The sequence below is a fragment of the Peromyscus leucopus genome, chromosome 12 (genome assembly GCF_004664715.2).
Source record: "Peromyscus leucopus breed LL Stock chromosome 12, UCI_PerLeu_2.1, whole genome shotgun sequence".
Taxonomy (NCBI): domain Eukaryota; kingdom Metazoa; phylum Chordata; class Mammalia; order Rodentia; family Cricetidae; genus Peromyscus; species Peromyscus leucopus.
This window is the reverse complement of record NC_051073.1, coordinates 54,286,300-54,314,286: the sequence shown is the minus strand read 5'-3', so window position 1 is coordinate 54,314,286 and position 27,987 is coordinate 54,286,300. Positions and strand designations below refer to the sequence as shown.

The following is a 27,987-nucleotide window of genomic DNA, read 5'->3' as shown; positions in this document are numbered from 1 at the left end:
TGTGTGTGATTTTTAACTTTTCCATGGAGAAAAATTGCTAAAATGCCAAAAGATCCTAAAGCCCTGACATAGCATTTCTACACCTATGCTCATAAGAAAATTGGCCCAATTTATTTGTGGATTTGGTAGGGCTTGGGATGTGGGGCTGGAACATAGCAGCCACATGACCTTTGTTTGCCTTTGTGAACATGCTAGTTGACATGGAAAGCATTTCCAAAATGCCTATTGTATTAGAGAATTTCTTTGTAAAATGTCCAGATGAGTAATCCAAAAATTGTATTTATTAAATTGATAAACAATATACATACATGTAAAATGAACAGAATTCAGGTCTATTTGCTTTTTATTTATTTATTAAAAATTTTGAAACTGAGATATAATTGTACCACTTCCTCCTTCCTTTTCTTCCCTCCAACCCTTCCCACATCCCTTCCTTCCAACTCTTCATAAACCTCCATTTCCATTTCAAATTGACACTTTCTTTTGTTTATTATTATTCCATATAGACAAATTCGTGAATATATACATACAGCTTGCTAAGTCCTTTTAGTAGGGCCTGGTTTTTATCAATTTAGCACGAGACATTTGTACTGGATAACCAGCTAGAGGTTCTTCCCTGGAAGAAGCTAATTTGCCTTATCTCAGCTATCATTAGCTGTCTGCAGTTCTCTGTTTCAGTGTAGGACCTGGTGGGATTCCCCACTTCTTTGTTAGCACGTCTATTGATATTGTCATTGTTCAGATTCTGCTTAGGAAGCTGAATTGTTGCAGTATTATGGTTAGGTTGTCATACTGTTGAAGTATTATGGGGGTGCTTTCCTTGTTATTGCTAGGAGACACAATCTCATAGACTTCCTGGTCTTTTTGGCTCTTAACTCCTTCTGCCCTCTCTTCAAGCATCCTTAGGTGCAGATTTTTTTTTTTTTTTTTTTTTTTTTTTTTTTTTGAGACAGGGCTTCTCTGGGTAGCTTTGGATCCTATCCTGGAAATCACTTTGTAGACCAGGCTGTCTTCAAATTCACAGAGATCCGCCTGCCTCTGCCTCCTGAGTGCTGGGATTAAAGGCGTGTGCCACCACTGCCTGGCTTAGGTACAGGAATTTTGTAGATGTATCCATTTCGGCTAGGCTCACCACATTCTATTTATCTTTGCAATATGATAAATATATCATGGTCATTCTGGGGACTAAAGGACAATTAGAGCACTTCTCTATGATATAGTAAGTCTGGTTATTGTTATTTTGAGTTATACATATGACGAAAATACAAGGGACACATGCTTGGGGATTTAAAATACATTTACACAGGTTCATTTTCATCCTTGCAAATAGATAAGAATGCAAAAATCAATGTCTACATACTATAATTCCTTAATGGTGCAGACAACACACTATCATTTAATTCTCAATCACCCTAATTTGAAAAGTGCTTTTGATGCTATTCTGAGCAGAGAATTGATGCCAAAGAAATAGAAAAGGCAAAGTCTGGAATGGAGCAGCAGTCATGTCCATGAAATAACAGTCATGCTCATTGTAGAGTAGCCCAAAATTACCAAACATGTGTAATTATTCCCAACAATATCTGTGTGACAGAGAAATACATCTTGGTAGATGGAAATAACACTTAGTACCTAAAATGATCTGTGTTTGTGGAAACAAACAAGGAAAGAAGAAACATATGACCTGTGCATTCTAGCATCCATGGTGCCACATTTTCACTTTTTTTTTTTTTTTAGATCTTTATTTCATTACATTGGACTTTTTTTATAAATATTTTTATTAAGATATGTTCTATTCATTTTATATACCAATCACAGATTCCCCTGTCCTCCCTCCTCCCACCCCCCAGTCTTCCCCCCCAATCCACCTCCCTTTACCACCTTCCCCAAGACAAGGTCTCCCATAGGGAGTCAGCAGAGCCTGGTACATTCAGTTCAGGCACGTCCAAGCCCCTCCTTCCTGCACCAAGGCTGCGCAAAGTGCCCTACCATAGGCACAAAGTTCCAAAAAGCCAGTTCATGCACTAGGGACAGGTTCTGATCCCACTGCCTGGGGAACCCCTATATAGTTCAAGCCAAACAGCTGTCTCACCTATCCAGAGGGCTCAGTTCAGTACCATGGTGGGGGCTCTTCAGCTATTGGTCGGCAGCTCATGCGTTTCCACTAGTTTGGCTAGTTGTCTCTATACTTTTTCCAGTCATGGTCTTGATATCCCTTGCTCACAGAATCTATCCTCTCCCCCATCGACTGGACTCCTGGAGCTCCGCCTGGCACTGGCCATGGATCTCTGCATCTGTCTCCATCAGTCACTGGATGAGGGCTCCATGATGACAGTCAGGGTATTCAGCCATCAGATCATCAGTGTATGCCAGCTCAGGCACCCTCTCGACCATTGTCAGTAGTCTATAATGGAGTCATCCCTATGGATTCCTGGGAACCCCCTGCCAGCACTCTGTTTCTCCCTATCCCCATGGTGTCTTCATTTATCATATCTCTTTCCGTGCTCTCCCACTCTGGTCCCATTCCAGCTCAAACCTCCCGCTCCCCTAAGCTCTCATCCCCCATCCCTTGCTCTCCATTATCCCCCCTCACTCCCAGTTTGCTCATGTAGATCTCATCCATTTCTCCGTCGCTGGGTAATCCATGCGTCCTTCCTAGGATCCTCCTTACTAGCTAGCCTCCCTGGAGCTGTGGGTTGCAGTTTGGTTATCCTTTGCTTTACATCTAGTATCCACTTATGAGTGAGTACATACCATGTTTGTCCTTCTGGGTTTGGGTTACCTCACTCAAGATGATATTTTTCTAGTTCATCCATTTGCCTGCAAACTTCATGATGTCATTGTTTTTCTCTGCTGAGTAGTACTCCATTGTGTATATGTACCACATTTTCTTTTCCATTCTTCAATTGAGGGGCATCTAGGTTGTTTCCAGGTTCTTGCTATTACAAATAATGCTGCTATGAACATAGTTGAGCATGTGTCCTTGTGGTATGACTGAGCATTCCTTGGGTATATGCCCAAGAGTAATATAGCTGGGTCTTGAGGAAGATTGATTGCCAATTTTCTGAGAAACCACCATACTGAGGGTGTGCTTATGTCTCCAGTTTTCACTAGTGCCACAGGGGACTGTTTTCTTGGCAAGGGGGTCGGGGAAGTATCCAAGTTTTCACTCTTAAAAAAACATACCATTTACCTAAATGTAATAGGACAGGAAAGGCTTTGCACTGTAGCTAAGGTATATTAAAGACAGAACTTTTCTTCTTGTTATGAGAGATGTGGTTTGGCCTCTCGAGCCAGGTTTGGACAGCCCATGGGTTCCTCATGCTTCCTCCCTATGCACAGGTGTGAGCAGCCTATGTTTCCAGCCTAGGGGAGACTTGCATTTGATTTGACTTAGAAAATACAGGGGAATGTCTTGTTTTAATTGTTCTCTTTTCAAGGTACTGGGAATTTCTGTCCTTCTTTTGTGCCCTAGAGTGTTGAGCAGCTGGCTCTACAGCTGTGAACAAGAACTTGGGTTCCTCTTCCTGTAGGGCAGATATACATCTTGCCATAGGGATATATAGAGAAAGTGTTTTTTTTTTTCTTTTCTTTTCTTTTCTTTCCTAGCTCAACTATTTAAACATAAAATTCAAGGAAAATAATTCACCCCCTCTCTTTCACACACACACACACACACACACAAACATGCACACACATCTTGCCACTCATACTAGCACTTATCATTTATCTTCTTTGGAATATGAGTATAAATCTGTTTCCTTCATCTCCTATGAAACATTGTTTAATATGACCAAAAGTGCTGAGAGCAAACTATCTCTCCATCAAGCAGCCTGTTACTCTCAGCATGTAGAATGGAACCTAAACCAAATGATATTTTTCTTTGACTTTCTTGATAGAACATCTGTTCACACATGAACATACACACACACACACACACACACACACACACACACACACACACACACACGTTTCTTTTCCTAGGTACTGGGCATTCCAAGGGCTTCAGAGTCACAAGTGAGTTCTGAAATATAGCCTAATTCTTCTAAATATGAAGCCTAACTCATAGGACTGAAAGTCATGCTTATGAAAGAATAAACACAGTCTGAAATACAGCAAAAGTGCCACAGGATGAATTGCATGATTCTCAAAATACTTAAGCAGACGGAGTTCTGTGTAAATGACCTTTTCCTAAATATGAAGAAGATAAGCTAATGGAAAGTCAATCATCATTTAACTTTACTGGGCTGTGTAACTCACATTCCAGTTGTTTATTGCTGAATCAAATATAATACAATAACATTCACACAATGGGTGGTGATTGGATCTTAAAGGAAATGGTGAAAGTACTTAGCACTTTCAGAAATATCATGAGGATGATTCATTATGCCTGTAATTACTTGTCTTGATTGGTCTTGTTGAGTCCCATCATGCAGAGTATGAAAACAAACAGAAATGGTGAGGCACTAACAGGATTATTCTGCTCTGGTAGATGTGTGGTCGAAGACAAGAACTCGAAAGTGGCCTGGTTGAACCGCTCTGGCATCATCTTCGCTGGACATGACAAGTGGTCCCTGGATCCTCGGGTTGAGCTGGAGAAACGCCATTCTCTGGAATACAGCCTCCGAATCCAGAAGGTGGATGTCTACGATGAGGGATCCTACACATGCTCAGTTCAGACACAGCATGAGCCCAAGACCTCCCAAGTTTACTTGATCGTGCAAGGTAAGAGAAGAGTGGCATAAAAGAGTGAGCCATGGAGAGTAGCTGTAATGAGTAAGACATCTGCGCAGTTCTTTCTGAAAAAAAAAAAATGTACAATAGTATATATTTTTCTACTAGATGGTTGATTTGAAACGAAAGAACTGAGAAGATCTATGTGCCAATTGCTGGTGGTGTTTTTGTTTGTTTGTTTGTTTGTTTGTTTTTCCCATAGCTTTGATTAGGAAAACATCCAGCAAAGCCACAGCTCTCTTAGCATAAGTGTACACAATGTTTAAGTTCTTAAGAAGTTCTTTTATTTTTTAAATACTTTGCAGAATTTAAGAAAGCTTTTTTAAAATCTGTCTTTTCCCTAATGATCATTATTATTTGTTTATGTGCTAAAGATTTTTAGAAAAATAAAAATTCCTAGGAGCCTTGGTCCCTTCTCACCTAGTTACCTTTCTCTGTGGCTTATATCTTTATTTAATAAGTTATTGTGGTTTGTATCTTTATTTAATAAGTTATTGTAAGCCGGACTAATGATCAGGTTCTGTGATTTCGTAGGAGAAAATTTGTTTCTACTGGAGTTTCCCTGAGGCACATCTGAGTCATGGTTTTCCAGGATTGAAAATCTTAAGTAACATATACATGTGCCCATACAGGGTGGCTTCCTTAGGTCTCCTTTCTCTTGAAAACAAAGCTGATTACATACACAATTTCATTGCAAGAAAAATCAAATCTCTAGCAGTTTCCATCCATCTATCAGGAAAGGTCTAAGCACTGACAAATGTGGGGGCTGTATTTCTGTATTTTTTATTTATACTTTTTTTTGCAACTTAAACATGGTCTTAGGGTTCCTGTCAGTATTCCAAATGCAGTCAGTGGTATGGCAAAGTTAGACTGTAGCTACTATTAATGTGTTAGGTAACTGGTTATTGCAGCATTTAAAACATTGCTTTCCCAGATCTTCCTAATAATAAACTAAAATGGAGACAAAACATATCAGAGTCCACAGGGTACAAAGGTGTTTCAATCATGTGACTTCTATGGTGGCCCATCTGCAATGGCTGACAGCTTCATTTTATTCCTTGGAAAAGACATTTCTATGGTTAACAAAATTCCAAATAGGAGCATGTTTCCTTGCAGATTAGTGGAGAGTACTTGAGCCAAAGAACAAGACATACAAGGGTTGGGAACTCAGGAAATTCATTTAATGTGTAAATATATCTAGAGATGTATGACTGTCAATTTGTCACTTTGCTAACTCCTATAAAGTACAAATAAACCCTTACAGACAGACAGACAGACACACCTTTCTAAAAATACAGAATTTCTACTTGATTCAGTGGCATAGGGAAGAATAAACGGGTCTATTAATACTAAAGAATCTTTAGAACAGATCTTGCCTAATCACCAATCACAGCTTTACCTACATATTTCTGTATAACAGATCATTCTTCAAAAAAGTGCTTGATTGTGACATTACTATACAATTTGAGTAACTTTCTTACCTTTATTATCATTAGAAAGTTCCTAGAGACCAAAATAGATATTGCGTACAGTTCTCAACAAAATACACTTGACAATCTGAACATTAGAAGGCCTGATTTCAAAAGGAAGAAACAGAACATTCAGTGCAAGTTACACATTCAAGGTCACCAGAGAGGCTGTGAAGTTTCTTAGTGACAAGCAAATACTGAATGGAATCAGATTTGTGAACATTTCCCTCGGGTTAAAATATTTTTGTCATGACTTTAAGAATAACTATTTTAAGCCAGGCGGTGGTGGCCCACGCCTTTAATCCCAGCACTTGGGAGGCAGAGGCAGGCGGATCTTTGTGAGTTCGAGGCCAGCCTGGTCTACAGAGCGAGATCCAGGAAAGGCGCAAAGCTACACAGAGAAACCCTGTCTTAAAAACAAACAAACAAACAAAAAAAGAATAACTATTTTAAAGATTTATGTTCAGGCCTGAGTTCTTTCCACCAAATCTTCAAAGTTCTCCCCCCCCACACACACACACATACACACACAAACTCGTTTGTCTGTGTTCTCTCAAATTAAAATCACAAAGACACATTTTTAGAACCAGAATTCAGTGCAAATGAAATTAAGTTTGAATTAGTATTAAGAAAACAGAAAAGAGCCTGTTAATGGCCAAGTGCTGTTTATTCACTGTCTCATGTAATTTGAATATTACTAGTAAGTAGACATGAATAACTTTATTATGAACAACAGCTTAAATCCAATGTCAACAACAAACCTGCCCAAGGCTTTTCATTACCTTATAATAGGGTATGAAGCACATTTATGTTTGTTCCAAGTATTATCATATTTCCATCTTAACCACATTGACTTGAAAGAGGAGAGAAAAAAAAAGCCTGCACTAAAAAACAAGAGGAGGAGGAATTGTTTCTTTCTTGAGTCTGAATCATAGAGGGGGGTTTCTGGAAGATCCTAAGCATTCTTTACATTCCTTTCTGTGTATAGAGATATAGAGATAATATAATAATATAATATGGAGATAATTGAGTAAATTCAGTTTGCACCTTTAATACTTAGATGATTTATTAAAGTTTAAATTGGTTAAAAACTCCCCAGCATTTCTGGTTGGGCAGATCCAGGTCAATGTCTGGAAAAATGTATCTAGAAATTACCATGTGGTGCCTAGGCTCCCAGTGTAATCCAGCACCATAAAGAGCAAGTGTCCCCCTAAATTGTATAATATAAGAATATGTGGAAGAAATAAATAATGCTTCATGGATTCAACTAAATTTCAGATGGCTGTGTCTGCAAATATTCCAGAGTCATCTTGAACACGAGACGGACAAATCAGTGCTGAGTTACTTAAATGCCATAGCCTTCTAGGATCTTGAAGGCTGCCTACATACAGCACCCTAGAGAGATAGTCTGTCTTTCCAAACAAAATTGTCTTTTCAAAACAATTGTGATACACTGATCTATTCTTCAAAATTTTCAACTTTATGTATATGGTAGTATTTATAATGTCTTATTTTCTCCTATATATTATTTTTACAGGAGCCATTTATCCATTTCTATCTCTATTTCTGCATCTGTATCTCTGTATCTATCTCTGTATCTCTGTATCTCTGTATCTCTGTATCTCTGTATCTATCTATCTATCTATCTATCTATCTATCTATTTCTTTATTTGATTTTCACACATTCCTGGCATACTAGTTGTTTTTCAATATCTTCAGCACTTCTCTCTTAATTTGTTGTCTGTTTCTCACAGCAAAGAAGCTTATTAGTTTATGAAGATCATTCCATATAAAATATCCTGTGTTGAAAAGATATTATATGTGATTCAGTAAACTATCTTTGTCTAAATGGCAGCTACACAGAGCTTCCTCATATAGTATATAGGATAATGTCTTGCCTCAGCAAAGGCATAAGTCAGCACTGACCTTTGAGGTCACTTGTGATTATTTGCTAATATATTCTCTCTGAGGGAGCCAGGGCTACCCAAATTTCAACATGCATTTTGCTTAATAAATTCAGAGGCCCCTATGTAAAGCTTAATATTTGTTTTCTGTGCCTGATACTTTATAGAGTCCAGGATCAAAGATTAAAAACACACGATTTTTAATATCAATAAAATAAGGAGGTAAATATTAATAAAAATTCTTTCTGCTACTAATGTACAATTTTTTTTTCTCTGAAGGTAACTCTTCTATGGTTTCTTGGTCTTGTGAACATACTGCCATTGGAAGTACAGGCACTAAGGCTACATTATTCATCTCTAGTTATGACTATTGCACAATTTGCAGTAAACTCAACCCTCTTGTTTATTACACTTGTCAAAGTGCTCTTACCTCAGAGCCACATCCAGAACAATGGAATCAGAATCTCTGGGGTAGGTCAACACCTGCAAGTTCATTGTCATTCCTGGCCATTCAGATGCACACAAACCAAGAACTACTTTCTGTGAATCTAAGCAAAGGCAGAGATTTACTGCCCCCTGCCAGTTCGTTGTCCTGTGTGACTCATCAAGTTATGTCTAAGAGTTTGCAGACTAAGTACTTAAGGATTGTAATAGGAAAAGCTAAAAGTAAACCTGAATACATTGATGATTTGAGTTGTTTTAACTATGAGAACAATAGCCTCAAAAATAGTGTATTTGTTTAGAAATCTCATGTGTCTTTGAATATAAAGGAATAATGACAATAATATTTTTAAATGTGAATGTTATTTTTAAATACCAATTTACCATACATTATAACTACCCTTTGATTTTCAATTTATGTATTAGCACTGCATGATTTTTAGATTGATATAAATGCCAGAGTGGCTATTTTCATGTTCAATCTTTGACTCCTTTTATGCTATTCTGTTTTACAAATAATCAGTCTAATCTGAAAATACTAAAATTGGATATTCTTAATAAAACAGTTTTGAGTGTTGAAGTGTTTAAATAGATCAATAAATCTCACTGTAATATAAATTAGAATTTGAAATTTTTCTTGCCACTATGATTTGAATCACACCCATGGCAGGTGGGAATGTATACATTGTTGGCAGGAAGTTTATTGCATAATTGCCTCAATTAAAGTAATATTATTGTGAAAAATATTAAGAGTGAAACACGTTGTAAGACCAAAATGTTTGATTTTCTACCCCTGCTGATAAAAAGCCACATTTCCTTTACTTATAAATTCTAGAGTACTCGTATGGACTTAGAAAAGAAACTTGAAATGTATTGCTTTTCTTATGAACAATAGTCAGACTCATTTCTAGGATTTGAATTTTAAGAAGCCTGTCTTACAGTTGGCTCTTTTAAACATCCCTGCTGCTGACCAAAACCCATTACAGAGCTTTGAGGAAGTACCACAGTTTTCTCTCAGTCTCTTTCTTCTGTCTTTTGTTACTTCTTTCTTCCTCCCAGTTTCCCATTCTTCTTCCTTTCCTTAGTAAATAATATGCTGCATTGATAATCTTTTCAGAATATCATGGCTTATTCAACTTTATACAAAGTTGCACACATGCACGTAATTGAATTTAGCCCATAGCTCTTTGATTTTTTAAGAATTTTAATAAAACAAGACTTCAAAATCTTTATTGGTTTGATTTGCTTTTATAATTAATGGTATTGATTATTAGGATTCTTAATGATAATTATTTGTATTCTGTATGCTAAAGTTGACCAATTTTCTGACTTTTTAGTGTGTGTGTGTGTGTGTGTGTGTGTGTGTGTGTGGTTTTTCTAGACAGTATTTCCCTGTATAACCCTGGTTGTCTTGGAGTTTGCTCTGTAGACCAGGCTGGACTTGAACTCATCTATTTCTGCTTGCCTCTGCCTCCTAAGTGCTGAGATTAAAGATGTGTGCCGCCGTCGCCGCTGCTGCCGCCACCGCTACCACCACCTAAGACAATAGGCTCATAATTGTGTTAGTGAGTCACTATCCAAGTCAACAACCAGAAAGCTAGTGTGAAGGAGAAAAGTGAAAAAGAAGAAGGAGGAGGAGGAGAAGGAGGAGGAGGAGGAGGAGGAGGAGGAGGAGGAGGAGGAGAAGGAGAAGGAGAAGGAGAAGGAGAAGGAGAAGGAGAAGGAGAAGGAGAAGGAGAAGGAGAAGGAGAAGGAGAAGGAGAAGGAGAAGGAGAAGAAGAAGAAGAAGAAGAAGAAGAAGAAGAAGAAGAAGAAGAAGAAGAAGAAGAAGAAGAAGAAGAAGAAGAAGAAGAGGAAGAAGAAAGTTGTTAGGGCTATTATTTCATGTAGTTTTCATTCAGTATTTCCCTTATAGAAAGGACTTTAAGTTGTTTTTTCCAGGCCAATCCAATCTGCTTACATTTACTTAGTATTTTCAAACATCCTGCATTTATTTGAAGCTCCCCTATTTCTCATTAAGCTAAATAAACATTTTAAATCTGCATACTAATCCAAACTATATTTGCCCTTCTTGAAAATAAGACGAAATAAGTTACAACGATAGTAGCAAAAGAGCTGTCTGTGCAGGGAATCTTAAAATTCACATGAAGAAGTTTCCTTGAAAAATAAAAATAAAACATGTACTCTTAAGAAACATTGAAGACAACATTTTGAATTCACATATTCATATATAAAGACTAAAAATATTTATGTGCTTATGAGCTCAGTAAATATAGGTGATTTAATTGAACCACTTTGTATCTAAAGAGTAGTATTTCCTTTTAATGATCTTTTGAATGATAGAAGGTGTCTTTAAAATTGTTCTTGTCCTAGGTTTGCTTGAATAACAAGCAAATTGAGTATGCAAAACCCAACAAGGCTCTTTCCTTTCTTTCTTTTTAGTAAAAAATCTATGTAGTCAGAAAGCTGCTCAGACTGGGCCAGAGCCCATGTGATCAGGGTCCCAAGAGGGGAAACATCACTGAAGAGCTCAGCATCCCTGTAATAAACTATCTTAGTGGTAAGTTCAATGTTGTTTAGACAGAAACTCATGAAAAATAAGTGAGAAAATCAACAAATAAGTACAGTGGCACCCAGTTTCCTGTTATGGGAAAGAGAGATGTAACACTGAGAATAGTGAAATGAAGACAGTGGTCCCTGAATGAAACTAGAGTAGTTTGTATGTATTCATGACTTTGAGATAGATATAAAGAGTTAGAGACAGAGGTGAAGGGGGAGGCCATAGAGTATTAACACCCCAGTACCAATGACCGTTACCTAGTACCTAGCATCCAGATGTTGTGTTGAAAGTATCATTATCCACCACAAGGAACATGGGTTGCTAAAAAAAAAAAAAAAAAAAAAAAAAAAAAAAAAAAATGACGAGGATGGGGCAGGGAAGCAACAACATGAGCCTGGAACATCTGGTGAACAAGAAAGTAAGAAAGTACTAAAAGAATACCAATGCATGCAAACATATCCAGGAGGCAGCTTGAAAGGAGCTTCTGCCAGCCAAGTCTAGAATGATTTGATAGCAAAGTAAATGATTTCAGATATTACAATACTGATGATAGTTAATAACTAACGATTATAAATTACCCTTTTGCAATGCTGACTAATAATAAATGTAGAAGTAATGTTGGGATGTGATAAATGTCATTTGGAAATCCTCACAGAAATAATTAATTCAGGCATAAAAATATCAAGGATTCTAAAGCTGGAGGGAGAATGTTGAAGAATCAAAATTGTACACAATCTCAAAATAGCTACCCACAAAATGTTACCCACAGAAGGATAAAAGAATAAAATTGAAAACCAGTTGATATATTAATCAAGTAATCAAAGTTAACAGTACCAGAAATGATACAAATTGGTGTCACATGCTAAAAGACAGAAGGCAATGAGTAGAAAACAGCCTCACTTTGTGATGATGTTTTCAGAGTGCAAGTCTAAGCAGAAAATATTAAACACAGTGAATCATATTCTATAGCAAGAATGAAGAACTTTCTTTGGACCACCAGCTCCCAAATAACTACCCTGAAACGTCTTATTAATTATGAAAGCTTGGCCTTAGCTTGTTCCCAACAAGCTCTTAAAACTTAAATTAACCCATTTATATTAATCTATATTCAGCCACATGGCCCATTACCTCTTCTCCATACTGTATGTCTCACTTGCTTGGGGACTCACTGGTGAATCCCATGTCTCAGATTCCTCCCAGAGATCTTATCTTTCTCCAGAAGTCCTTCCTATCCTCTCCTGCCTAGCTATTGGCCATTCAGCTTCTTAAACCAATCAGAAGGTGCCTTGGTAGAGACACATTTTCACAGTGTATAAAAAGATTACCCCACAACAGTAGAGATGTGACATATATGTGAGATGTAATAGACATTTGGTTAAGAAAAGAAAAAAAGAGCAGGAAATTGATAAAATTTGGAGTTACGGTTTGTGGGAGTTCTTTGCATTGGTCTTGTACCTTTTCCATAAAATCAAATTATTGCAAAATTCAAAAAAAAAATTAGTTAAGGTAAGAATTTTAAGACTGCTAAATAAAATAAAAATTTGTATTAATGTAAAGCATAGTTCAATAAAGCAGTTTTTCAAACTAGTCCAATATAAACATATGCATAAAATTTATTGCATTAACAAAGGAGAAAATGAGACAATATAAATATGTAACAAAATACATGTATTATCATTCAACTTGCTAATTTTGTTCCTTCTCAAAAATGTAGAGAGCTAAGTGTAGAGGGCATATACTTCCAATTTCTAAAAGAACACATGGAAATCACCAAACTGAAAGCCATTCAAATCCACTAATAATCAAAGGCAAGCAAAGTAAAACAGAAATGCATGCTTTCTAAGCTGCTGACACTAAGAAGGAGTTAACAAAATGAGCATAGGCCAAAATGACAAGACAGTGGGGATAGGGACACATTTATATCTCCCTGGTGAGAGCGTAAATTAGTGGAAACTTTCCTAGGGTAGTGAAGACACGTCTATCAAAGTTTTAAACTGCATTTCTACCACTTGACCCAGTAATTCCTCTTCTACAAATGTGTAAAAAAAAAACCATATGACATGCAAATCAGGATTTATGTATGAAGTGGTCATCACCGATATGCTCATCAAAATTGCTTAAAGAAAATTGTGGAAAGTGCTCTAAATATTCAAAATAACAAACTGAAGAATGTCACTGGTGTTATTCTGCAGGAAATTCTGTTAGTATGGACATTATAAAGTCTACCTATCATCCAGGCCCCTTCCTTATGTTTGGAAATGACACCCTTGGTTAATATTATTGGAATACAGAAATTCTCACGCAATGTAAAATATGAAATAAAATAGCTTTCCTCAAAGTTTGGACAGGTTTGAGTCCCAGCTCCTAAGATTTCAAAATCATTAATTGACATGATTGACAGGCAAAACTCCCACTAAAGAGAATGAACTGAAATAAGCCATGGTACCCACACTGGTAGGTTTCTATGGAAATGACCTCATCACAGAGGCTTTGCTGTGGCCTGGAGCCAGGGCCAGCTTGGTGTGGTGAGAGCTATGGCATCTCAACTTCAAATTCAGTAGCACCCATACCCTTCTATGATGTGTGGTCATAGTTCTATTACATGGCCTACCCAGTGATGTGAGCTGAGATGACTTCTTGCCCACAAGAACATCACATGACCAATGAGGTTTTCTTTTTCTTCCAAATAAAAGCTCTGAGCTACACAGCTCAACAGCCACTAGTAATCACGATTTTGGGAAAAAAGTTATTAAATGACTGAAATATTTTTCCATATATGGAAAGTGGTAGTTTCTTTGAAAGTACCTTAGTAAACTCAATTTTGCAAAGTCAGATAAGAAAGTACTCATATCTTATACACTCATATATCCATAATAAGAAAAGATAGAATAAATTCTATGGTGATGTTTATATAATGTCTTTTGTAATACTGTCTTTATTAAGTAAAACTTCATATGATCCAGTTTCTAATATATATGTGCTATAACTCAAAAATAGATAAATGAAACTGTTCAAATGATAAATTCATGATTTTTCAAAGGAGAAGCTTTCAGAAAAAAGTGCAAAGGTAAATTCTCTTTCTGGCTCTTTTCTCATTCACTAACCCTTTTGTTTTTCGGCGTCTGTGGTCCATCCTTCTCTCACAAATCATTTACAGTCTTTGACTTTTTTCCTTGGAGGAAACAAATGTAAAATCTTCTGTCCTAAAATGATTAAGTTAGCAGTTAAAGCCTGCAGTTATTAAGGCATGCTTCATTTCAAAGGAGAGAGAGTAAGGTAGTACTGTGCGTGCACGTTCTCTGTGCAAAGCTTTGGGGAGGAGGAATGAAGACGGGTTCAATATTGTTAAGATTTTGTCAACCTCGGCTCAAGTAAAATTGCAGAATAAGAAATCATTGCACGCAATTTCTAATTTTACTAAACATCAAAATTTAAATCAGGACATTAGGGATGCCTCCTTAATCATGTGCTGGCTTTATCTGCCTGTCTACAGCCCATAGTCTGTGTCAGTGGCTCCCTTACTGATACCTAAGGTCAAGTTTATCTGTTGTTATTCTCGTTTACTTCCTATATGCTATCTGTGAGGGATTCCTGCAATACTCTTTCTTTTCTAATCCAAAGACTATTAAATGTTGACAGGAAATGGGACCCTATAACACATCACTGAACACTCTAGTCAAGACGACCTAGGTTAAGACTCCTCAGTTTCTTTACCTCTCTTCATTCATCCCTTGACCATGTCCAGTTGCCTAACACAGCTTTTCTTAGTCCTTCTCATAGTCTTTACTTTTTTTTAATATTTCTTATTTGCAGTTTCTCACTATCTGCCTGTTTTAATGAACCTGTCTAGATCATTCTCTTTGGCATCTTTGAGCTCAGTTAACAGTTCCCCTTTCCTTGGAACTTCTTTCCCCTTTATTTCCTGAAATCATTTCCTATCCAAATGATGCTTTGACCTCTCCAACTAGGTCAACTGGTTCTCCCTTAGGTGTGTGATCTTCAGCAGCCACGTTTCTCTTCCTTTCTACATTTTGCTCATTGATGATGTTATCACTAACCGTACCATCACTCTCCATTGCCAGGCAGCCTTGGCCCCACTTTCCTGAATGCTAGCCTAAACTAACTTATAAGCATGCTAAATCCAATAACTCTATTATTTATTGGGCTCAAGTCAAAAGCCACTTTTGCTTTTAAGCAGCGCCTTTCTTTTTCTCTTATATTCTTATTTCTAATATTGATATGACACCCTCCTGAAAATGGGGTTATTTCTAAGTTGTCCATTTCATCTATCTGTCTTATAATCAGTGAACATATTTTTGTAAACTATGCTTTTTTTCATTCTCTACTTTATGTCTTCATTAGCTCTTTCCAAGATTAAAAAAAATGCTATCCTTTGATTATGCTTTTTGTTAAAGCAAGATGGCATGTATCCCACAGGCTGTCCTCATACTTTCTATGCAGCTAAAGGTGACCTTGAACCCTGATCCTCCTTCTTCTACCTCCTGGGAGCTGGAATTATAAGCATTAGCACCATGCTCAGTTTATGTGGTTATGTGGGCTAGGCAGACATCCTATCAAGTAAATCACATTCCCAGCCTACTTATACCTTCTTTGTATTCTGTACTATCAGTTTCTACATATTTGTGAAGTATAACTATGATTATCAGGATTCTTTGTCTTGATTCTTTTGAATGTTCACATAGTGATATAGTAATGAGACTCCTGGTGATCCCCGCCCCCAACATATTATTTCTACTTTTATTCCCACATATGTGCATACATCAGATCCCAAATAAAGAAATGCTCCCCCAGAAAGTGTGAAAATAGAGCTAGCCAGCCATGGAGTGCGAAAAAGGAGAGCCTGGCAGAACTTGAATGTGTGGAAAGGACCTGGCAATGAGCAGGCACATGGGTACAGGACAGATGAGAGAAAGAGGGGCATGCCAAGCTAGGCAGATCTTAGCTGCATGCTAAGGGTTTGTTTCCATTTGCTTTTAGTTTTTTCCAGAGTGTGTGAGGATTCAAACTGTGATGAAAAATTGACTGAAGGCTTTACACAAGGTATAACATAGGTTCCTATTGGAGAGTTATATGAATCGCTTTTATTTTGATTAACATGCATTAATGGTGAACACTAATGAGTTCAATGAAATTTCAACACATGCATGAAGCATGCAGAGATACAATTCAACCCCCCTTTGGCCAGACTTCCTTCCTTTGTGCCCTTCCCAACCTCCACTAATCATCTACAATCAAGCTAATTTAATTTAGCTTCCATAAATGAAAATCTATGTGGAGAAAAAAGAAACTCTTCCATATACATTGTTGGTAGGGTTGTAAATTAGACCAGTCATTATGGAGAACAGTATGGAGGTTCTATAAAATACTGAAAATATAAATGCCATAGGAAACAGCAATTTCCCTTCTGGATACATATCCAAAAGAATTGAGGTCATCATGACAAAGACATACCTTCACATCCATGTCTACTGTGGCACTACTCACAACAGCTGGAACTCAGAATCAGCCTAGGTGACCCATGGATGAGTAAGTAAAGAAACTGTGGCCTTTACAAAGAATGAAATATCATTTATTCATAAAGACAGGATTCACTGGAATTTTAGACATGCTTTGTGTGAAGTAGCATCTCCACTGTGGCTCGCTTAAGCCTATTGTCTAAAACCAAGTCCTTTCTTTTCTAACACTACAAGTACGTTTCACTCTCTTAAAAGATGTTACTCGCTATTGCACGAGGGACAATCAATTTTCTTTAGGGATGCAGCCTCCAAGATGCTACCCATGCCTGGAGATTGTCCTGCACCCATGCACTTAAAAGCCACCACTAAGTGGACTTAGTGGATTTTTTTTAAAAGGCACATAAAATTTGCAGGAAGAATTTAGTGGAAGAGGTAGGGAAGAAGTATGAATGTAAGGAATGAGGAATAGATTTGTATAAACACATTATGTGCATGTGTGAAATTCTCAAACAATAAAAATAATTAATTTTATTAAGAAATTTTTATTCATTTTTACATACCAACCACAGATCCCCCTCTCTTTCCTCCTCCTACCCCAGCCTTCTCCACCCAATCCATTCTCTATTTTCTCCTCCAACAAGGTAAAACCTCCCATGGGGAGTCAACAGAGCCTGGTACATTCCTTTGAGGCAGGTCCAAGCCCCTCCCCCTGCATCAAGGCTGTTCAAGGTGTCCCACTATAGGTAGTGGGCTCCAAAAAGCCAGCTCATACACCAGGGATGGATCCTGATCCTACTGCCAGGGGGCCCATTAAGCAGATCAAGCTATACAACTGCCTCACTTATGCAGAGGTCCTTCCTAGTCCAGTCCCATGGAGGTTCCACAGCTCCTGGTCTAAATTTCATGAGTTTCCACTAGTTTTGTTTGGTTGTCTCTGTAGGTTTCCTCATCATCATCTTGATCCCCCTTGCTCATAGAATCCCTCTTCTCTCTTCAACTGAATTCCTGGATGCTCAACTATGTTCATAGCAGCTTTATTTGTAATAGCCAGAATCTGGAAACAACCTAGATGCCCCTCAACCGAAGAATGGATAAAGAAAAATGTGGCACATATACACAATGGAGTACTACTCAGCAGTAAAAAACAATGATAGCATGAAATTTGCAGGCAAATGAATGGAACTAGAAAATATCATCCTTGGTGAGGTAACCCAGACTCAAAAGGATAAACATGGTTTGTACTCACTCATAAGTGGATACTAGATGTAAAGCAAAGGATAACCAGACAAAAACCCACAGCTCCAGAGAAGCTAGCTAACAAGGAGGACCCTAAAAGGAACACATGAATCGCCCTGTGAAGAGGAAATAGATGAGATCTTCATGAGTAAATTGGGGGTGAGGGGTGGGCAATGGAGGGTAGGGGATGGGGCATGAGAACATAAGGGAACAGGATGGTCGAGCTAGAACAGGGACAGAGTGGGAGAGCAATGAAAGATATACCATGATAGAGGGAGGCATCATGGAGATAGGAACAAACCAGGTGCTAGGGAAGTTCCCAGGAATCCACAAGGATGATCTCAGCTTAGACTACTATCAGTAGTGGAGAGGGTGCCTGAACTGGCTTACTCCAGTAATCAGATGGGTGAATACCCTAACTGTCATCATAGAGTCTTCATCCAGTAATTGTTAAATCTAAAGATGTTACTGGGGCTGAGATGGCTCAATGGGTAGAATGTGTCTTGCACAAGCATAAGGACCTAAATTTGGTTTCCTAATATCCCTAACATGTAAAAGCCTGATATAGTTATTAGCACCTATAACCTCAACACTGTAGTGGGAGGGGCAGAGACATGCAGATTCTGGGGGCTTGCTAACCCATTGGTCTTACTAAAGCTATCAGTTCCAGGTTCAGTGACAGACTATGTTTCAAAAATAAGATGGAAAGCAATAAAAAAACAAAAAAATACCAGAACTGGGTGGTGGTACATGCTTTAAATCCCAGCACTTGGGAGGCAGAGGCAAGCAGATATCTGAGTTCAAGTCCAGCCTGGTCTACAAAGTGAGTTCCAGGACAGCCAGGGCTTTTCAGCGAAACCCTGTCTCCAGTGGGGGGCGGGAGCTGATCTTTGAACCACACATGAACATACAGGAAACAGGCAAGTACATCTGCACACACACACACACACACACACACACACACACACACACACACACACACACAGTATCACAGTCCACAAGTAAAATGTAAAATCGAAAGATACTTGGTAATAGATGAGTAGTGATACTTTGTGAGACATTATCCAGGCTCACAAAACAGGCAGGACCTCAGAAATGCCTTAGAGATGGTTGAAGAAAAGCTTAGTCTTAATTTATTGTGATTCTTTAAGCTTCTGCCTTTGTATGCATAGAGTACATCTCTGTAATTATCCATACATGTTCACTCTGTTTTGAAACAGCAGTAAGGATTATCAACTCATTTTCGAGACTGTAATGAGCATCATCAAACTAATAATCACTGAGTACTTTAAATTTTCTAAAGACTATTTGAGTGGTCTCTGCTAGAGTTTTTTTCTATTAAATCTGAAAGAAAACATTATTTTCTACCACATAGCCAGTGAGAAGAGCTGTTCTGGGCAGATCTAGGAGCTAGCAAAAAATGAACACACTGCAAATTGTTCCAAGGAAGAGGAAAAGGGAGGGGGAGGGGGACAGAACTTCGCTGAGTGCTGATTGGTTTCTGAGTTGATAATGATTTATGGCTCATTTTAAATCATTCTTCTGGATGGAATGGTTTATGGAGGGAGGAAATGGGACTGTTCTTTAATATCCCAAAGCATCTGAAAACCTATGCAACTTCCATTGATCTGCTCTCTGCTGGATAACACTGCTATTTAAAATCGGTGACATATTTACTTCTCTCTGAATGCCTTGATGCCTGTAAACCATCCTTTTGTTGACTGTGGAGAAGGGAAATTTGTATTCATTCTGATAAACTGGAGTTGGAGTAGACATTGGAGTACCCTATCTTTCTCCTCCCCCCATTCCATTTCTGCATCATACTCATGGGTGATAACTTAAGGATCGATGATCTTCAACAGTCTTTACAAAATAAATTAACAAACCACTACATTCTGCACAGTGCTTGCCACCCATATCTCAGCCGCATCTTTCCCAACAGCTCTTTAGTGAGGACAGACAAAACATTAGCTTGATGCTTTTTTTTATTTGTAGATGGTGTAATTTCTTCCAAATAATGGAAAGATACAGAATTTTTATATCTAGATATGATCAATAACTCCCTATATCAGATACTTGGATCAAATTTCATAGCAGCTTATTTCATCGCCTTAGAGAAAGTTCTTTCCCTGAGCTAAAAGGAAGAGAACGCCTGTTCAAGAATGCTGCCCTGCCAAATGGCCCATGATTGATAGGACAGCAATAACCAGGGGGTATTTGCCAATTCACCAATGCCAAGTCCTCAGAGTGATTTTGCTGCCTGTGACAGCTGGTGTTCCCGATTGGAAGGCTGTTTCTGTATACATCTCTGATTTGCATATTTATATACCTCGGCTGCCGTATGAGGTCTACATTCACAGCAGTGTGTATAAGCTTGCTGCTTGAGTGCCTCTGGGCATGGGATGGTAGAACTGATTTGGGTAAAATGAAAATTGTAGATTTTTTTTTTTTTTTTTGTAATTTTCAGGTTAGCCAGTAATGCCACATTTTTTCTCCATTTTCATCAACTTCCTTAATGTTTTTGAACCGTCTGTACACATGAGCTACCATTTGAGACAGACACATTGTATTCTCTCTAGGAGGGTACAGGATCCTGTTTTTTTGCATCTCAAAAGGATAGAAAGAAAGACATTAGAGAGGCAGAGTTAGTCAATTTGAAGGCTTGAAATGAGAACTGTGTGGTTGGTACAGTTAAGGGAGCCATTGATGTTGGGGGAAAGGAAGTAGAAATCACTCTACTAACTCAGGCAGATAACCTCAGCAGCAGTGATTCATTCTAAGCATCAGTTTTCCAGGGATCCTGGGACAGGTGAGAATTCCACAATTTTTGGAAAGATCGACTATGGAATGTTTATTGAACAGGAAAACAAAGAGGCTTGGTGGGGGGAAAGTGAATCTTGAAGGATTAGAAATTTGATAAGCAATGGATATGTTGAAATAAAACATTCTCGGGAAAAAAAAGAGAGAGAGAGAAAACGTGGTTAGGAGGAAATATTTTAGGGCAGGTGTGTCACCTAAGGACTTTTGAGGTAACTGGGAATCTAGGTCGCCATTCTCTGTGTCAGTAAATATAACAAAGTGACTTAAAGGTGCTGACTTTGAAAATGATGAGTGTGGTGATTGGTGAAAAGATAATGTGAAATTGGATGCTTTCTTTCTTTTTCAAAGACGTATTTATTTTATGTGTTTGAGCATTTGCCTGTATGTATGTACGTATGTATTTAATGCTCAGTGCCTACAGACAGCAGAAGAGAACATCAGATCCCCCATAACTGCAGTCATGGATGGTTGTGAGCGCTCATGTGGGTCATGGAAACCTGACCAGGTCCTCTGAAAGAGCAACATGCACTCTTAACAGCTGAATCATCTCTTACTCCCCAGAGTAGAAAGTTTTCAGAAGCAATTTTGAAAAGAGCTATATCATAAAAAGGCTAATCAGACCAGAATTCTAATGAGTGAACAGAATACAGCAGCTTTCCAACAGGCTAAACCTAGACTAATTTGGCAAAAATATTTACATTCTGTCTGAAGAATGGTGAGTTTAAAGAGTTTCTCCTGTGGCACTTCTGCCATGGTGCCATGGAACTGCTCTTACTATAGGGTGAATGTTTGAGTCACTCTAAACTCATATCCCCAATGGCTTAGTACTTAGAGTCTTGAGAAGATGGCCAGACTCAGTCCTCCCTAATGGAATTAGGGCCATCATAAAAGAGGTCCCAGATAGTTCATTATTCCTTCCACCGTGTAAGGACACAGTGAAAGTCCCCCACTGTGTGCCAGGAAGATGTTCTCAACAGATTCCAAACATGCCAGAACTGTGATCTTAAACATGTCAGCCTCCAGACCTGGGAGAAGCAAGTGTCTGCTCCACGATATTATTTTAAACTGAGCAGACTAAGGCATTCATTTGTATACCAAACATTCAAAGTATTCATTATGTAATAGCTTTGCACAAAACCTTTAAGATGAATATTATCATCCATTTTATAGATGAAACAATAGAGACAGATAATAAACAGCTCACCCATATTTACAAAAGTCATACATGCCAGTGCATGATAGCAAGTGAAGTATGCTTCATCCCAGAATTTTTGTTTTGTTTGTATGCTACTTCCCTGGACACACAGGATTAAAAATACAGTGTAGCAAAGCAGTTCCCTGGGGCATATTTATTTTGAGATAACAGTGAAATAGGCATCTGAAGATGATGCCTTAACAAAATACTTCCTGGGTTTGTGCTCTAAATACCTATGAGACATGTGATATTAGGTACTATGGTCTTTATGGTATAATTTAAAAACTTCAGAAATGGATAGATAGGTGACTTGATAATAACAAATCTAGGGTGTACTTAGAGAACTGGATAAGTGTGATGGCCATGGATAAAATGTACTTATCCAACTAGAACCCAATTAATTACTGTGTCTTTCCAATGACCTACACATTACAGTTTATTAAGAAGACATTTTTGACTAGACAATTATATCAAATAATAACCAATTTTTGTTTTTGTTTTTTTGAACAATTGATTCCCAGTAACCCAGCTACTTTAAATTCTTTTTTTAAAGATTTATTTATTATGTATACAGTATTTTGTCTGCATGTATCTCTACAGGCCAGAAGAGAGCACCAGACCTCACCAGAGATGGTTGTGAGACATGATGTGGTTGCTGGGAATTGAACTCAGAACCTCTGGAAGAGCAGTCAGTGCTCTTAAACTCTGAGCCATCTCTCCAGCCCATAACCATTGTTAATATTTATCAAACATTGAAAACAAGACTTAGTAGTATGAAAAATTAGTGACGTGCCTTTGAATATTATACTCAGGAGATTATAACCATCCAAAGATATGTCAATCTCATCATCAGAAAGCTATAATTATCTATTTCTTAGTTTAGTTGGCAAGGGTTTGGTTCTGGTCTGGTTTTTACCATACTTCTCATTTAGTCTGAATGATCAACTAGCCACAGAACCTTAAGCTGCTTTGTGTGTTGAAAACAACTGAACGATATGCCCAAGTATGTAGATGATATCCTTTGACATGGTTTTCTCAGTAATATCTGATGAAATATTCCTATTGAACCAGATTTGTATCAAGTAAATGTCCATCTGGTAGAACAACTTGCACATGATACAGCCTTTGAAAGTGGAACTTCACAATCACAAAACTGGTCTTTTCTATTTTTATTTAAAATTTTAATGTTTATGACATGAGGATAAAACTGGTCTTAACACATAGAAAACCGTAGCTTGAGGAGCTTAAGGTAGACTATGTAAATTATATTCCAAGTTGACTCATGTGTCTTGTGCTTCAGTGCATATCATGCCATTTTCTATGCTTAAGTTTTCTTTTCCATAAACAGCATATAAAGGCATCAATCTTATAGCAGTGTGTACATTTAGGATAAAGTACCATATCTAGAGTCCATACTACCTAGCCTGGCCGGGCATACATTTGGTGTTAGATATTATTATTTTCAGTTTCTTTTCTTTTGATTTGCTTAAAATCGTGTTAATGATGTCTGAACTTTGCCCTACTGATTTTTTTCATGCCAAGAAAAATATATTTTATAATTCATCATCTTAATGTCCATAGGGAAAAACTTTACCAATTTGCTGTGTTTCTAAATTTTCATAGTTATCTTATATAGGAAACCCTCTTTGCTCATGGCATGGAAAAAGGATGAGATCCTGCCTTTAGGAATTATTAATGAGGTTTGCTTTAATACGTCACTGATTTCCATTAGAACCCTCTTCTACTGAGACTAAGGACCCCAGATGGGGGGGAATGGCTGATCCACTAATCCCCTGCTCCCCTCACCACTCATTTATTACATCGAACAAGAATTTGCCAAAGACACAGAAAAAAATAAAGCAAATTATACTATATGGAAGATGTTTTTAAATGTATCGGGAGCAAAACAGTTTATTTCACACAAAGTAGATTATAAATTACAGTTTGTTAGAATATCATGGTTTTTTGAAGAGAAGGTTGTTTGTACATTTTTTTGAAGCAGACATGACTTGAGGAAGGTCTACATGTAAACAAATGCTCCCCCCCGAAAAATTGACAGTAATGCTTTAATTTTCCACTCCTTAATTAGTATTTATTTGACACTAATTCCTAACAATCGCTGTATTTTATCGTGATTAAAAAGTTGACAATTTTAAATACATAATATTTCAGTTATTTTTCTATTGCTATGATAAAACACCACGATCATGGCAACTTATAAAAGGAAATGTTCACTGTGGCTTATAGCTGAAGGGGGTCAGAGTCTGTGATGACTGAGGAAGGAACAGCTGGGAGCTCATATCTTCATCCACATCCACAAGGCAGGAATAGAGCACTGGGAGTCAAACTAGCCCTTGGAATTGCAAAGCCCACCCCAAGTGACACACTTCCTCCAGGAAGGCCACACCTCCTAATACTTTCCAAGCAGTTCCACAATCTGAGGACCAAACATTCAAATACATAAACTTATGGGGCCATACTCAATAAAACCACCACAAATAGCAATCCATCAAAACAGTTTTTAATTTTAGCAATTTTGTTGATAAATGTCTTTCACAAACATTCATGTTTTTTGTTTTCAGATAATGTTTTCCACTAATTTATTTGTTATGTTTTCTAGCTTCTGTATATATGGATGCACAATAATTCCATTAATTTTCACACAGGATTGATGGGCCAATCCTTTTAAAACATATGAATCATGATGCCTTTGACAATGGATGAAAATACATCATATTATACAATTTGAAAAAAAGAAAAGAGTTAGACTATATTTTGTGTGTTTTATTTCTTTAGTGTGTTCCAACAGCTTAATTGCTAAAGTACCTCAAGAATTTCACTGTCTAATTCAGGAGGAGTACTAGAAACTGTGCAGCAATTTCAGTTGTAAATGCTTAATGAGGTTTGTCAAATCTAGAGATCGACGCACCATAAACAGTTATCTAGATTTAGTGTTTGATTAAATTAGACAGGAAAGCTCACTCTCTGAATTCAAGGTGGCTGTGTATAGACATACATGCACAGGTGTGAGTTCAAGCGTGTACATGCACACACACACACACACACACACACACACACACACACACGTGCGCGTGCCTTTATGGATACAATTGATAATAACAAAATGACATTACAAACAATATGAAAATTGAATGTGGATTCAAATTAAGTTTTATCCTTCAAAATAGTTGATGCTACTTGAATGGAATATTGGTCTTCCAGTGTTTTGATCTCTTTTCTCTGTGGAGAACCACTCATTTACTGATAAGTTTATGAATATCAAGAAAATAATTTTTAGTCTTCTGTGAATGTTTGTTTTGTTTCTTTACTGAACAATGTGTTACCCAGCTGAATAACACATTTAAATTATTAATATCTGAAGAAGGCATTATGAATAAATATTTTATTGGTACCAAGGTAATGAAGTCTTAGATGCCAATTCTAAAAATAAGTTTTAGAAATAATTTAGACAATAATTTGCATTGATAAAATAGGGAGGTGTTCTTTCTAAACTAAAGTTTCCAAAATACACAAAAATACATTTATATAATGAGTCTATGTCTAAAGAAGGAAGAAGAGAGGGAAAACAGAGACTACCTCTGCCTTGAGTTGAACACTGAGTATTAAAATTAGTGGTCATGTGCATAACTAAAAAATGAGATGAACTGAGGTTCACTTCCTAGACTACAGAGGTCAAGTCTCACATGAATAAAGGCAGAGAATTAGAAACAAGGCACCTCTTGTCTTCTAGAACTTCCACTGAAATCAGGGCAGTGTCTACTACCAGGGAATCGATACTGAGTGGCATATGGCAGGAATCAAAGCAACCTAGAATTAGATCAATTACATGGTAGATTCAGATCAGCATGCCAGAATTGAATAAGATTGGCTTTTGTCTTGGTACAAATGTACTATGTCTGTTTCTGTTATTCTGTCATGCACAGCTTTTAGCATGCAAACAGTATCATGCTAGCATAAAATTACTTATGAAGCAAGAAAATACATGTTTGCTGAGGTATCATAGACAGGTGAAAATAAACTAGAAATGGCACAGGTAAGAGAAATTTAAGGGAAGACTTGAATAATGCCATTACTATGTTTAAGAACTTAGCGGAAAAGGCCAGCCACATTTACGATGAGGTAAGAAACCTAGGACAGGGGCAGAAACTCAAAAAGAGCCATGGAGAAATAGAATGGAGCATTATGGTAAAGGCTGAACTTGATGACCTTATCAACAAACTAGACACAGACAGAAGTGAGTCAACGAACAAGAAAAGTTAGTACATATTGACCCACCAGATGGACATACGCAGAAAGTGAAGAGTTGACAAATATGGAGTGAAACAGGCTAGACGTGCGTGAGATGATGGAGTGGACAGAGGTCGAAAGAAAAAAAATAAAAGAGAGAAAGGCAGAATAAATATGTGGCGTGCTCATCAAGAGTTCTGAAAAAATCACGGAAATGCACAAGTCTCAGACACAGGAGTTCTAGAATGGTTCCAGAGCTCAGACTTTATGCACACAAGTGCAAACACTCACTCACACACACAATGTATGATTCACAAAAAACCTATGTAATACATGCACTTAAGATGAGACGTCCCTGACTTCATGGTTCATGTTCTATTTTAATGTACTTTATAATGTAGCTTTGTTATCATGTTTCTCTTTTTTTCTTATTGACTGAAAAAAAAAATCACCTGTTCATTAATTAAGTGTCAGTCATATACAAAGCCTGCTGGAAGGTTCTGTGCAAATTTCATCAGGAACAATGAGAACAACAATCAGATTAGGAATCCAATTCATCTCATTACCATATTTGCACTTAGTTTTAATGATATAAATACCTTAAGAACATAATGTTATTGTTTTAATGAAGGTAAATTGGAATCCTCCATGCTATAATATCCAGTCCAGTTTGGGCCTCTATAGACCATTTCACCTTGGCACATGACCTCACAGGAACAAATAAAATTAGTAATGGATACAGTGTATACTGTGGCACAATATTCTTGAACTCCTTCAACTTATGCCCAGCTGCCTAAAATGTATTAAAGATGAAAACATCCATTGATTTAGCATCGTTCACAAGCCATATGGAAATGCATTGAACAGAAACAAAGAATCAAACTTGTCCCCTCATGGAACTTAGATAAGGTGTCAATAAGGAAGAAAAGCAAGGAAATAATACATGATATATCTGATGATGGTGGTGTATGGAGGAAAAAAAGAAGCAAGGGCATGAGAGGTCCTAATAGGATTGTTGTTCAATTCTAATGCCATTTCAGCAAAGACTTCAGCAAAGTGAGGATGGTTAAAGATGTACTTATCGCTCCATCCAGCCTGACTTTGGTCACATCAGATGGAGCCATATCACAAAAGCATCAGGTGTGGAGGGTAACTAAGGCCTGGCCATAGCAACCTGCTCTTCCAGTTTCCGAAGAAAATAAACTGATGTGGCTTTTCATAGTGAATTGCCTAACTTTTATTTTAAATCTTATTCCATTAAATAACCTGAACACAGTGGTCTTGTGTGACATGCTTAAAAGAACATGGCCTTGGAGCAACAGGGCCAGGATTTATTCTCACTCTGCTAAATACAAACTCTACAAAATACAGAAGGGCTTCTGTTTGCTTGGTTGCAAAACAGAAATATTAATATTCAAAGTTATTGCTGGTTGTGACTTTATTCTCAGGACATAGTGGCCCAGACAAGAGAATTATAAGTACAAGGCTAGTCTGTCTACATAGTGAGACCCAGCCTCAAATACAATTGTTATGAAAATATGATAAGTATTATCAAAAGAAATATATAATATGCAATGCTAAGTGCCTAGTCTTCTCCTGGTCCCTGAGTCTATTTCATATGGTTACATTTCCCTGGAAACTTGAGGCTGACCAGCCACACATCTCAGGCTACAGAAAAGCAGGCTTCTAACTTGATATCTCTCATAGACAACTACTCTGTACCTTTTCAGCAAAAAAATTTGAAAGGAATTTGTTGTTGAATTTTTTATTTTCATTTTTAATAATTCTCTCCTTTTGTAGAGAGCCCATCATTTAGATTTTGAAACTGTTAGCACTTAACCAGAAAAGTTCACTGCTTCTCTTTTTTTTAATTTTATTTTCATTTCCTTTTTTAGATTGAACTATA

At 37.4% G+C, this 27,987-nt stretch overlaps 1 protein-coding gene across 1 annotated transcript in view; it reads left to right on the top strand.

The window, feature by feature from the left end:
* LOC114701477 (limbic system associated membrane protein) overlaps nt 1-27,987 on the top strand; it is a 2,116,569-nt gene that overhangs the window by 1,813,740 nt on the left and 274,842 nt on the right. Inside the window, exon 4 of the mRNA XM_037209988.1 lies at nt 4,490-4,722. Coding sequence (XP_037065883.1) covers nt 4,490-4,722 — 233 coding nt within the window. The remainder of the gene's footprint in view (nt 1-4,489; nt 4,723-27,987) is intronic.